Source organism: Trichosurus vulpecula, chromosome 6 (assembly GCF_011100635.1).
Source record: "Trichosurus vulpecula isolate mTriVul1 chromosome 6, mTriVul1.pri, whole genome shotgun sequence".
Classification (NCBI taxonomy): domain Eukaryota; kingdom Metazoa; phylum Chordata; class Mammalia; order Diprotodontia; family Phalangeridae; genus Trichosurus; species Trichosurus vulpecula.
In genome coordinates, this window is record NC_050578.1 from 207,000,931 (window position 1) to 207,012,794 (window position 11,864).

At 42.3% G+C, this 11,864-nt stretch overlaps 1 protein-coding gene across 1 annotated transcript; it reads left to right on the forward strand.

Moving 5' to 3' along the window:
* The first annotated feature begins 1,840 nt into the window (after positions 1-1,840).
* On the forward strand, positions 1,841-10,267 carry GPR78 (G protein-coupled receptor 78). The gene is made up of 3 exons (XM_036762525.1): positions 1,841-2,508; positions 3,858-3,971; positions 10,030-10,267. The coding sequence occupies exons 1-3, from the start codon at positions 1,841-1,843 to the stop codon at positions 10,265-10,267; spliced, it is 1,020 nt and encodes a 339-aa protein (XP_036618420.1).
* Positions 10,268-11,864: the final 1,597 nt, after the last annotated feature.

Genomic DNA, 11,864 nt, shown 5'->3' on the forward strand with positions numbered 1-11,864 from the left:
CTAGAAGAAACCATAAAATCATAGAGTTCAATGTTTTAGTTTTTTCAGATGAAGTGAATTGAGTTAGATGCAGAGCCCATGCTAGGTTCAGGTCTTCCTCTTCTTTCTAATATTCCACAATGTGTGCCTTCCCTATGTGTATATGAAATGATAAGTTTGGTGGGGAATGGTATGAATGACTAAGATTCAATTGAGATGTTAAAGATACAGACCTTACCCTCCAAGAACTTAGAGTCTGGCTTCAATAATAAGACAGGGACAAAAATAATTTTCAGTCAGAATGTGATAAATATTATAATAAAAGTATAATCAGAGGGCTATGGAGGTTCAGAAGAGGGAAAATTCACTTTTTGGTGGTGGTGGTGGTGGTGGTGGTAGATCAGGAAGGAGGAAGGCATAGGTAATACTTCTGTTTATTTTATCTATTTATTTTTGTCCAATGAAAACATGCAAATGAAAATTTCCCCAGAGAGACAAGTTTATTTTTTTGGGATTTTTCTTCTGGTTTGTCTTGCAAACTGAAATTTGAAAGATCTAATGCTTTTAGACAAGCAGGAGAGGAACCAAATTGTGTGTGCTCTCAATAAGTATCCCCTCCTCCACTTTTAAAACCCTCAAGAAATAGTTGATAGCTCTGATTCTATGTCCCCTCTGTCCATCTGAGGAGAGTAGTGGTAGTACTATTTATCTAAAATAAATAAAGTAGGAAGGAAAAAATTACAAACCCAAAGGAAATCATCACAGGAAAGTCATATTTTTAACTAATTTAAAAGAACCCACCAATATATTGTTTCATCTTGCACAGCATTTGAGTTGATCATGCCCTGCCCTGCCCTCCTATTTCTCTCCCCAACCCCTCTTTCTTCATTAGTGAATTGTAAAATTTTAGATATGTGAAAGACCTAGAGATCAGATCAGCTCTCTTTTTTCACTATTTCTCTGTCTCTGTCTGTCTGTCTCTCCTTTTACCTCTCTTTCTCCCTCTCTCTTCTATTTCCTATTTCTTTATCGTTTACTTCTCTTTTCTTGCTCTCTCCCTCTCTCCCTATTTCCTTTTTCTCCCTTGTCTCTCCCAGTTTCTTTTCTGCCTACCTTTCCACTTCTCTCTCTCTCTCTCTCTCTCTCTCTCTCTCTCTCTCTCTCTCTCTCTCTCTCTCTCTCTCTCCCTCCCTCCTTCTCCCTCCCTCTCTCTCTCTCTTTCTCTCTCTCTCTCTCTCTCTCTCTCTCTCTCTCTCTCTCTCTCTCTCTCTCTCTCTCCCTCTCTCTCTCTCTCCCTTCCTGTCTCCTTCCTTGCCTGTCTCCTTCCTTCCCTCCCTCCCTCCATCCCACCCTCCCTCTTTTTCCTTTTGATTGTTGTCCCATCCAGGGAAGTGGGTTCTTTGCTAAATAGCTTGCACTAGGGCTCTCTCCCAATTTCTTCTGCGCATGAGTCACTGCTGGCCGCCTCAGTGAAGGTGTGACAATTTCTGGGGACCCAACTGGCTGAGGAAGATGCGCTCAGCACCCGCAGGCGAGTGAGCAGAGGTGCGACTCCCTATTTCAGTTGAGTCCTGAGACGTAGAGAGGAGAGAAAAGGGATTCAGCTCGAGAGACTACGAGACGATTTGGCTACGGGGAGGCAGTAGGAGTTGGAGTGGATTCTGCTGAAGAAGATGGTTTGGCCAGTGGGTTCCAGTGCCCAGCCGGTAGCTAGGTACCTTTCAGCACCCTGGACAGCGTGCGCATTGTCTCTTTCTGCTCTCAGAGCCTAAAGCAAGCTTGAGCTCTGCTAGCTCAGACTCAAACCGCTTGCAGACATATCTCCTCCTGGCCATGGGGCCCAGGGTAAGTCCGTAGAGCAATGGACTTGGCCGAAGCCCTCCTGGCTCTCCTTCTCGGCTTAGTCCTAGTCGTCTCGCTTCTGTCCAACCTGCTGGTGCTATTATGTTTCCTCTCCAGCTCCGAGCTCCGCCAGCAAGTGCCTGGACTCTTCCTGGTCAACCTGTCTCTGTGCAACCTGCTGTTGACCCTCCTGAACATGCCCTTTACTCTTCTGGGTCTCCTGTGGCGCCAGCAGCCCGTTGGGGACTGCGCGTGCCAGGCGGCGGGCTTCTTGGAAACTTTGCTGGCGTCCAACGCCATGCTCAGCATGGCCGCGCTCAGCCTGGACAAGTGGGTGGCTGTGGTGTTCCCGTTGAGCTATGCGAGCAAGGTGCGTGGCCGCGATGCTGCGCTGCTGCTGGCCTACGCGTGGCTGCACTCGCTCGCCTTCCCGCTGGCCGCACTCGTCTGCTCCTGGCTCGGCTACAGCGGTACCTACGCCTCCTGCACCCTGCACCTACGGGTCGAGGCGGAGAGGAGGCGCTTTGCCGCCTTCACGGTGGCCTTCCATGTCGCCAGCTTCGCGCTCTCGCTCGTGGTGCTCTGCTTCACCTACCTGAAGGTGTTGCGAGTGGCCCGCTTCCACTGCCGGAGGATCGACGTCATCACCATGCAGACCCTCGTTCTGCTGGTCGATATTCATCCCAGGTAATCAGCGGGACTGAGGGGAGGAAGGGGAACACGACACTCCCCATGAGTCACCTTGCTCAAATCACTTCCTCTCCCCGAGTCTCAGCATTGTCTTTTGTAAAATGAGAGGCTGAACAAGTTTGAAATCTCTAAGATGTCTTGCGTTTCTGACACTTTTCTATATTAAGGTCACACTCACTCATAGACAGGGATGCTGTCTGTGATAAGCAGCCGGTGATGAAAAAGACCTCAGGGTTTAGAGTCAGAGGTTCTAGCTTTTTTTAGATACCTGATCTTTTACACAGGACAGTGACCTCGAGCAAGTGATTTCCACTGTATAGGTCTCAGTTTTCTCATTTGTAAAAGTGGGGATAATAATCTCTGCCCAGTCTAACTCCTAAGGGTAGGAAATGGCTAAAGCTCTACTTCCTTTTTTATTTTTATTTCTTTTTCCTGGAAAGAGCAAGAAGAAGGACTTCCAGTTGGCGTTCAGGCGGGGCCATATTCGACGTTGTTGCTTACAGCCTTGTTGCATTCAAACACATGCACGGACAGTTTCCCCTTTCAACTCTCATTTTTTTGCACAGAGAAATGGCTGCCAGAAAATAAGTGGGTACTAGCCCAAGCTCTGCATGAGTGTGTGTAAGTGGTGGGGTGTGTGAATGCGTGACTGTGTTTCCGATAGTGAATTTGTGTATTGATTGTATTCGATGGATTTATGGGTAAATGTGAATTGTCTCTGCTTTTTTTTTTTATTACTGGGATTCTGTGAAAGTCAATGAGTATGTCTGAATTTTCAAGAGTCTGTATATTTTTGTGTATGTGTATGAGTGTATCTATGCTAATAAGTGACTTTATGTACGTAAGAGAGTGCTGACATATGTTTGGGCATGAGTTTGTACCTGTGTGTATGTAAATGTATGTGTCTTTGGGCAGCAGTGTTCTATTCACTAAGCGACCAATGCACCGGCCGTCCTCGCCATCCATCTGGCTGCTAAGATTTCGGGACTTTTGGGCAGGTTGCAAGCGCCACCCTTAGGGACTTGGTTGACTCAGTTGGTAATCCAAGGACCTCTAGCGTGAGGCTCACGGGGGACCCCAGAGCCTGACTTTGTTGCGGATAATCTGGAGTTATCTCTCCTCCATCCCCATCCCCTTCCTGTTTAATTCCCTAGAGGGCTTCAGGAGAGGGATTGAATGAAGTTACTGGGAGAGCAAAGAGAAGGAGAGAATCCTAAATTTTTCTCGGACTTCCTTCCTGCCGTTTCACTCTCAGGCCAAGTCCAACTATCCCCGACTCTCTAAATCCTCCTCGCCCCGCCCCGAATTCTGGATTTAACAAAGGAATTTTGCCCTTTGCCTTGCAGCGTGAGACAGCGCTGCCTTAACGAGCAGAAACGGCGGCGGCAGAGGGCCACCAAGAAGATCAGCATCTTTATAGGCTCCTTCGTCCTCTGCTTCGCTCCTTACGTCATTACCAGGTGAGGCTTCGCTGACTACTTGTTGCACGGGGAGGATAGCCTAGTACAGCTCCCCTGTCATCCAGAAAGGGTTGCCAGTCACACAATGTTACAGCTTCCTTGAAGTGAACCTACTTTTAAGATAACAAACACTGATTAGCAGACTGTTGGTGTTGGAAGAAACTAAGAACACAGAATGTTAGTCTGGGAGGCACTCTAGGACACAGAACATAGAATCTCAGCTTTGAGGGACTTTAGAAAAGAGGATGCTAGGACCTCAGTACATATCACAGAGAATCTAAGTATATTCAGGCAACTTAGGACACAGAACATAGACTGCAAAAGCTAGAAGAGATTCTAGAACAAAGAACATTAGAAGCTAGAGATCCTTTAGTCTAATATCCTTGTTAGCTGGATGAGAAAACTAAGTGCCAGAGACTAGAACTATATTATCCATGATCACTGTTGCCCTTTTACAAATGAGGAAGTTGAGGCTCAGAGATGATTTTCCATGACAGTGAAAGAAATGACTTGATTATGGTCATCCTACAACTGACAGACTAGACCAAACCTGAGCAAGGTTTTCTCCATCAAGGGCTTGTCCAACTCCTGTTTGAAGACCAGCGATAGAGTAGGCATGATCCATTCCACTTTGGATAGCACTAATTGTTTAGAAGATTTTCCTAATATCAAATGGAGCGCTGTCAATACAATTTCTATCCACTATACCTAGTTGTAGAAGGGAATTCTTACCCAGAGATCTATGGAGACATGTCAGAGCGTCTATTAATTTGGATGGAAAACAGTACATCTTTATTTCAATATATTTTATTTCCATTGCGATCCCAAGTATTTTATTTTATGTATTTAAAACCATTATTCAGAGTGGATGAGTAGACTTTGACAAAAGGGGCCCACTGTCTCCAAAAGATTAAGAATCCCCTGTTATAGAGCAAATAAAATTTGTCTTCTACTTGACAGCTATCCTTCAAATATTTTAAAAATAGGAATCATGGTCCTTCCCTTAGTTTTTTCTTCTCAAGGTTTATTAAACATCTTTAGAGTTCATCCATCCTTCGATGGCATACTTTCCAAATGCCCTCACTGTCCTTTGGATACTTTCTGTTTTATCAAAGTCCTTCTTAAATTGTGGCACTGAGAATTAAACAAAACCCTTCAGATGTGGTCTAAACAGAGCAGAGGCTATAAGAACTAGAGCCTTCACCACTGATTTCTTCCACTCTGTTTTGAGATTTATTCCCTTGGGGATTGTAGGGAGATAAACTTAAAATAGGGGAAAGTTTTCATAGCTCCTTTATTGAGTGGGTGAGTTTATTCCCCTCCCCCCTTCTAAAGCAGGTCCCTCTATGGGGATGTATAAAATCAAAATGTTAACTAATCAATATTCTGCACATGAAGGGCCTGTGAGTCACTTTTGGGCGTCTGTTAATTACCATATGCCACCAAGATACAGATCTATGTTTCTCCTCATAGTGTGAGTCTGCAGCCTTTTTCACATGCATCAGGAATGCAAAAAAAAAATCTACTTTTTTGACTAATAGGAACAGAGCAAACTGTAATGTCCTTTTCTCATGGATGCTTAAGCAGAATCATATTATTTCTGTGCTCTGGACATGTTTGAAATAATAAATAAATAATGAATGAGCCTTGTTTGTTGTTTAAATCTTTATGTTTAGTTTTTTTTTTTTTAGAATATGCTTACACCAAAACATGGGAAAAATGACTAACATTTATGAAATGTAAATATTTAGTGTGGCTATAATGTCCTCATTTTAAAAAAAAGACACACTGCTGAATGACTTATCTCCTTCAAAGTAATCGCCTCAGAATTCTTTGTATATATTTCAGTATTTCTGACACTGCTCAAAAAATAATGACAATAATTTACATTTGCATAGCACCTTTCTAGCTTGTAAGACATTTAATTCAAGCAAATAGTTTATTAACCTCCAAATCCATGAAGTTGGTAGTACACTTAGTGTGATCCATCCCTCTTTGTGAAGTGAATGGCCTATAGGGATGACATGATTTGCCCCATGTAGCAGAGGGAAGCTTCAAATTTAGGGCTTCTGTGAGTTTGATTCATGTCTCAAGTTAGAAGAAAATTATTAATATTGTATTTTAATTTTCTTTGTAGGAATAAGAGGAAATCATTTCAGTGTGACTTTGACTAGAAGCTGGTTCCTTATATTTTTCTGTGCACACATTCCCTTCTGCGCCAACACACATACAGTGAGATTGTTCAATGACCAGAAAAGATTTGTCCAAAAAAAATATCCTGCAAGGTCAGCATAGTGACAACAGCCGAGAGGGAATTTAGGGAAGCTGCTCAGCTTTGCTTGAAATTGAGTGATATGTTTTCTTCGGGACTTTCCCTTGGTTGGAGAAATGCTATTTTGAACATTAAAATTTCAAAAGCAACATCACTCAGCCTGATATAGTGAGAAAAGCACTAGTTACAAAGTTAGAGGACCTAGCTCTGCTACGTAGGACCTGTGTGACCTTGGACCAGTCACTTCCTGTTTCTGAGACTCAGTTTCCTTATCTGTTACAATATTAATAATTGAATATTTATATAAAAAGTTACAGTTGTAAAAGTGAATTGTGCATCAGAGGGGCAGCTAGGTGGTGCAGTGGATAGAGCACTAGAACTGGAGTCAGGAAGACCAGAGTTTAAATCTGGCCTCAGATATTTACTAGCTGTGTGATCCTGGGCAAGTCACTTAACTACTATTTCTTTGGTTCCTTATCCATAAAATTGGTGGGGGGGCATACTAGAGAAGAAAATAGCAAACCATTCTGGTGTCCTTGCCAAGAAAACCCATTGGACCTGTCCATTGGGTCATGAAGAGTCGGACACAACTGAAAAACAATATATGCGTTAACTCATTTAGTCTTCACAACTCTGTAAGTTAGACAGTAAGCAGGAGAATTATTTTCCCTAATTTACAAGTGGGAAATTTGAGCCTCAGAGAAGTTAAGTTTCTCCTGATTGCAGACTTGGGTTCCATTTTAATATCCCACACTTACATAGACTCAGTGATTTCCAAGATCCCTTACAGCTCTATAACTTTTAAACTATGACATCATCATCGCTGTCATAATAGTAATAACAAGGGCTAGCATTTCTGTAGCTCTTTAAGGGCGCCAAAGCACTTTACAAATATTATACGATTTGGTCCTCACAGCAACCCTAGGATACTATGATTGTTCCCTTTTTGCAGATGGGGAAACTAAGGCTGATGAAGATTAAGTGATTTGTCCAATTTCATGTAGCTAGTAAGCGTCAAAGGCAGGATCTGAACTCAGATCTTCCTGACTCCAGGTCCAGTGCTCTGTCCACTACCTAATCTATGAATACACAAAGATTTCTTCATTTTTTCCTGGCGTAACAACTGTTCAGATACACTAGTGTGTAGTGAGAAACAGTAGTAGAAAGAGTATTTGACTAGAAGTCAAAAGTCGGTCAATGGTTAGAGCACTGGGTGAGGGATCAGAAAGACCTGAGATCAAATCCAACCCCAGACACTTCCTAGTTGGGTGACTGGGGTGGGGCGGGGCGAGCCAGATAACTCCTGTTTGCCTCAGTTTCATTATTATTGTACCTACCTCTCAAGATTATTGTGAGAACCAAATGAAATATTTGCAATGTACTTAGCACAATGCCCAGCACATAGTAAGCACTATGTAAATGTTAGCTATTTCTGCCCCCAGTTCTGCCACTTTCTGGCCTTGGGATTTTGGACAGCTCACTTCCTCTATCTGAACTCTCTCTGAGCCTCAGTCGTCCTATCTCTAAAATCTAGGGGTATTGATAAAATACTTACAAAATGTCTTTGACAACTTTAAAATTCTACGGTTTATCTTTGAAGTTCTCTTCTAAGCCTAAAGTTCTGTGTTCTGTATTCTTATATTCAATATTCTAAGGTCCCTTCCAGCTTAGAGCATTCTGTGCTCTATGTGCTGATATTCTATGTCCTAGGTATCCATTGTCAGTTTATGAAATTCTCAGAGAATCATTCTAGGTATTTTCTGCTGATTAAAGGAGTGAAATGCATACTCAGTGCTATCCAAACTTCTCTCTTTAAAGAGATTTGATTTCTATTAAAATCCTATCCCTTACTGCCCTCCCCATTCCCCATGACAAGCCATGGTTCACCAAAATCCCATTATCAACTCCAACTTACCAGTGTTCAACATTTTGAAAATGTCACGGATTTACAAATAATTATTCCCTTAAGACTTAAAAGAGGGATTTAACAGTATTAAGTTATGGAAATTACCAATTGGTTTCTCTGTGCATAAAATGAGAGTAATGATACTTGCTTCCTACCTTAGCAAGGGGATGTTGTGTCTGTAAGGGCTTCATTAAGCTCCTTGGAGGTACAAATTTTTACCACGGTTATTATCATGCCTGATTTCTCTTTGCTTTAAGCTGTGGAACTATTTTAGAAGTCGATTTCCATAGTCATCTGTGTATGTAGAACACAGAATGTCAAAGCTAAGAAGGATCTTAGTGATGACTGAATTCAACCCTTCATTTTACAGATGAAGAAATCAAGGCCCAGTTAGAAGGCATTTGCTCAGTCACACAGTGATTTAGTAGGGGATTATGACTAGAATCTTGGTCTTCTGATTCTAATACTTTTGGCTATACCAAGCCTTTATTTTGGCATTCTACCTAATTCTGCCTATCTTGGGCAGTTTCAGTCCTCTGAAGTGGCCCCTATTCCAGCAAAACTCCCATTTCCTCAGCTCCCTGAGCAAAGAATCTTGATGGAGGAAAGAAATATGATAAACCAATTTCTGCCAATATATGATTCTTAACAGGCATATTTTGGGTCAAGGAGAACTGGCTGACCTTGTAGCTTAGTGAGGCTGGCTTGTCTCTTCTCAGAACCTTATTTACCAGTCATTCTTAATATTTAAAATTACTAACCTCCCAGGGGAAAACCATGGGTCTAAGGTCCTAAAACCTTAATTTGTAAAGGAATATGATCCTATTTTGATGAGATCATAAATGGAGCCTATTTAGAAATAATGCTTGGGATGGGAGGAAGAGAAGGAAGCAGAGGGGGCAGTGGAGAAGAAGTAGGTGAAAATATGAGGTAACATAAAGAGTGCTAGACAGCTAGACAGAGTCACAAGGGCAGAAGAGGTAGGTTCTGCTATTTTCTGCCTATGTGACCTTGCCTGAATCTCTCACACTGGTTCAGAACCTCATTGACCTAAGCTGTAAAATAGGGATAATAATTCTGGCCTACTTTACAGGGCTGTGGTGAGGAATCAAACAAAGTGAGTGTTGATGTGGCATAGTATTGGTGTGATTATGGTTTGAACACTAATTATTCATCCTCCCCCTTCCACACTCCACATGCTGTCACTAACACAATTCTGTTCACTTCCATGCCCAAACCACTGGCCCTATTGAGAAAGGATTGGTTAAGGAGGTGGGGGAGGGGGGAAAGAAGTAGTCAAAAGGATGGAAGAGAGTGGGTTACATCAGTGCCTGGGAAAATCCATAGACCACTAAAAAGTCTCACAATAGATTTAAGATTCTAGGAAGGATGGCAGAATGTAATTTAATGGGAAGAATAGTGTGGGACAAGCTTCAGTTCTGCCTCTGTGTGATCTTGTGAAGAGTAGGGCAGGGGAGAATCATTTCACTTCTTTGAAACTCAGTTTCCCCATCTGTATAATGAGTTCTTAGGAGATACTAATATATAGACTGCCTACCTCATAGGATTTGTTCTGAGAAGCAAATAAGATCCTGGGTGTGAAAGCAGTTTCACAGTAACAGCCCATATTCCTAGAAGCCTTTAAACTACTTTCACCACAACCCTGCAAAGTAGATAGAACATTATCTCCATTTTACAGATGAGTAAATTGAGGCTAAGATTTGTCTTCTATCATACCAATACTAAGTGGCAGATCCAAGGTTTGAACTGAGTTCTCCCAGTAACTCAAGGTTTACTGCTATTGATTTAAGATATTTGGAAGGTGAGCATCTTAAATGAGTTTGATTATCTCATTAGACTGTTCAATTTCTTTACAACAGGCTGGTGGAACTCCTCCCATTCATTACAATCAACAACTACTGGGGAGTAATAAGCAAGTGCCTCACCTACAGTAAGGCTGCCTTGGACCCTTTTGTGTATTCGCTGCTGCGCCAACAGTACAAGAAGGCGGTGATCAACATTGTCAACAGGCTACTGAGACGAGATCTATACCCATCATCTGGCTACAATAGCTCTCTTGACACAGAGAATGATTACTGCCTCCATCGGCCAAACTGAACTCCACTATTGGGGTTTGGGGACTGAGAATGGGTGGTTTTTAATTGCCCTAGCCAATTTTCAGCAAGCCTCTTGCATATTGGGCTGATAGCTGTGATGGGAACCTGGGTCACTTCAGAATCAGAGAGAGGATCCCACTCTCTTTGGGGGCAGCATTGGACTTGGTAGCAGGACTTCAATCAAAGTTAAGACAGGGAAAAGGACAAAGGGGGTGGATTTTCTTTTCCTATTCCGCCTTGCTGCTAAACTAGAATTTTGGGTTCTCTCTCCAAGCTCTTGGGGGTCAGTATTCAGTTTTCTTATGTGATGCACTGAGGCATCTTGGGGGAGTTAGTAAAGCCTTGGTTTGGAAGTCAGGAGACCTAGACTAGAGTCACTGCTCTGATACATGTTGCCTATGTAACCTTGGACTTCCCTCCTTTGGGCTTCATCTTTTTCATCTATAAAAGGGGAGAATTAGATTAGATTATCTCTACGATGCCTTCTAGCTCTAGATCTTATAATGAATTAGAGGAAGGCTATGGCAGTGGGAAGAAAAGCCCAGAAGCAAGATATGAAGAACCTTTGGAATCCTTGCCTGCCCCTAGTCTGGGGCTGCCTCTGCCCCTTCATCTTCTGAAGAATGCCAAAGCACTGTCATGTTTGAGAGGCAGCATTATGCAGCAGGAAAGGAGCTGGATTTGAAGCCAAAAGACCTAGGTACAAATCCCAGCTCTGCTGCTTACCACCTATGTGACCTTGGGCAAGTCACTTTCTGTCTCTTAGCCTCAGTTTTCTCATCTGTAAAATGAGAGGGGTTAGACTTTATGGCCACTTTAAGGCCCTTTTAGCTCTATATCTATGATTCAATTCAATATATCTTATCTCCTCCCCTCCACCCAAAGAGTCTGGTTTGGTCTATCAGTAAGTTAATAAATTTTAGATTTCTCTGCTTACTTTTACTTTGATACTATGCCAGTCCAGTATTTCCATTTGGAAGGGTAGCCTAGAATGGTCAAAGAAACCAGCAACTTTATTGCTGAAATCTTTGTCACCCTTTACTCCTGGATGGGATACATTATGAATGGAGCAGGGGAGTTTTTCACTACACACCATGAGAGCTTAGAGTCTAGTGTCTACAGTAAAACACAGTGATTATACACTGGAACTTAGCTTCCCCATACCTTGAGTAGGGTACTTTTTTTTTACTTAAGCCTTGAACCAAAAGGCCTGATATTTTGATTTCCACTATCATCTCACCCCCACTATAGTGCCACATTTGTCAAAGTATCAATGGAATGAGACTTCTAATATCCCATGAGCCATTAATGAGGGGGGGATGGGGAAAGAGTGTCAGATGTTTGCAGAATCATTCATTTGACAATATTCAGGTCTTGATTGATTATCTATAGCCTGGTATAAAGATGTTTTAAGATGTGCTGGGATACTCCCATTTTCTTTCCTCTGTAAACCATCTGTCCAAGAAAAGGACTAGAAAATCCAAGCCTGGATTTTCAGTTATTCCCAAAGACTTGGCTTTTCAAAAGATCTCAAAGGCAATGGCCATCACTATATACCAACTCAACTGTTTGACATTTGCCTTGCTAACAGATTGCTT

Bases quoted from the DNA above. Each gene is read 5' to 3' on its own strand.
- GPR78 (XM_036762525.1), top strand. From the start codon at position 1,841: ATGGACTTGGCCGAAGCCCTCCTGGCTCTCCTTCTCGGCTTAGTCCTA. The intron at 2,509-3,857 runs GTAATCAGCGGG...TTTGCCTTGCAG, and splicing joins CTGGTCGATATTCATCCCAG to CGTGAGACAGCGCTGCCTTA. The intron at 3,972-10,029 runs GTGAGGCTTCGC...TCTTTACAACAG, and splicing joins GCTCCTTACGTCATTACCAG to GCTGGTGGAACTCCTCCCAT.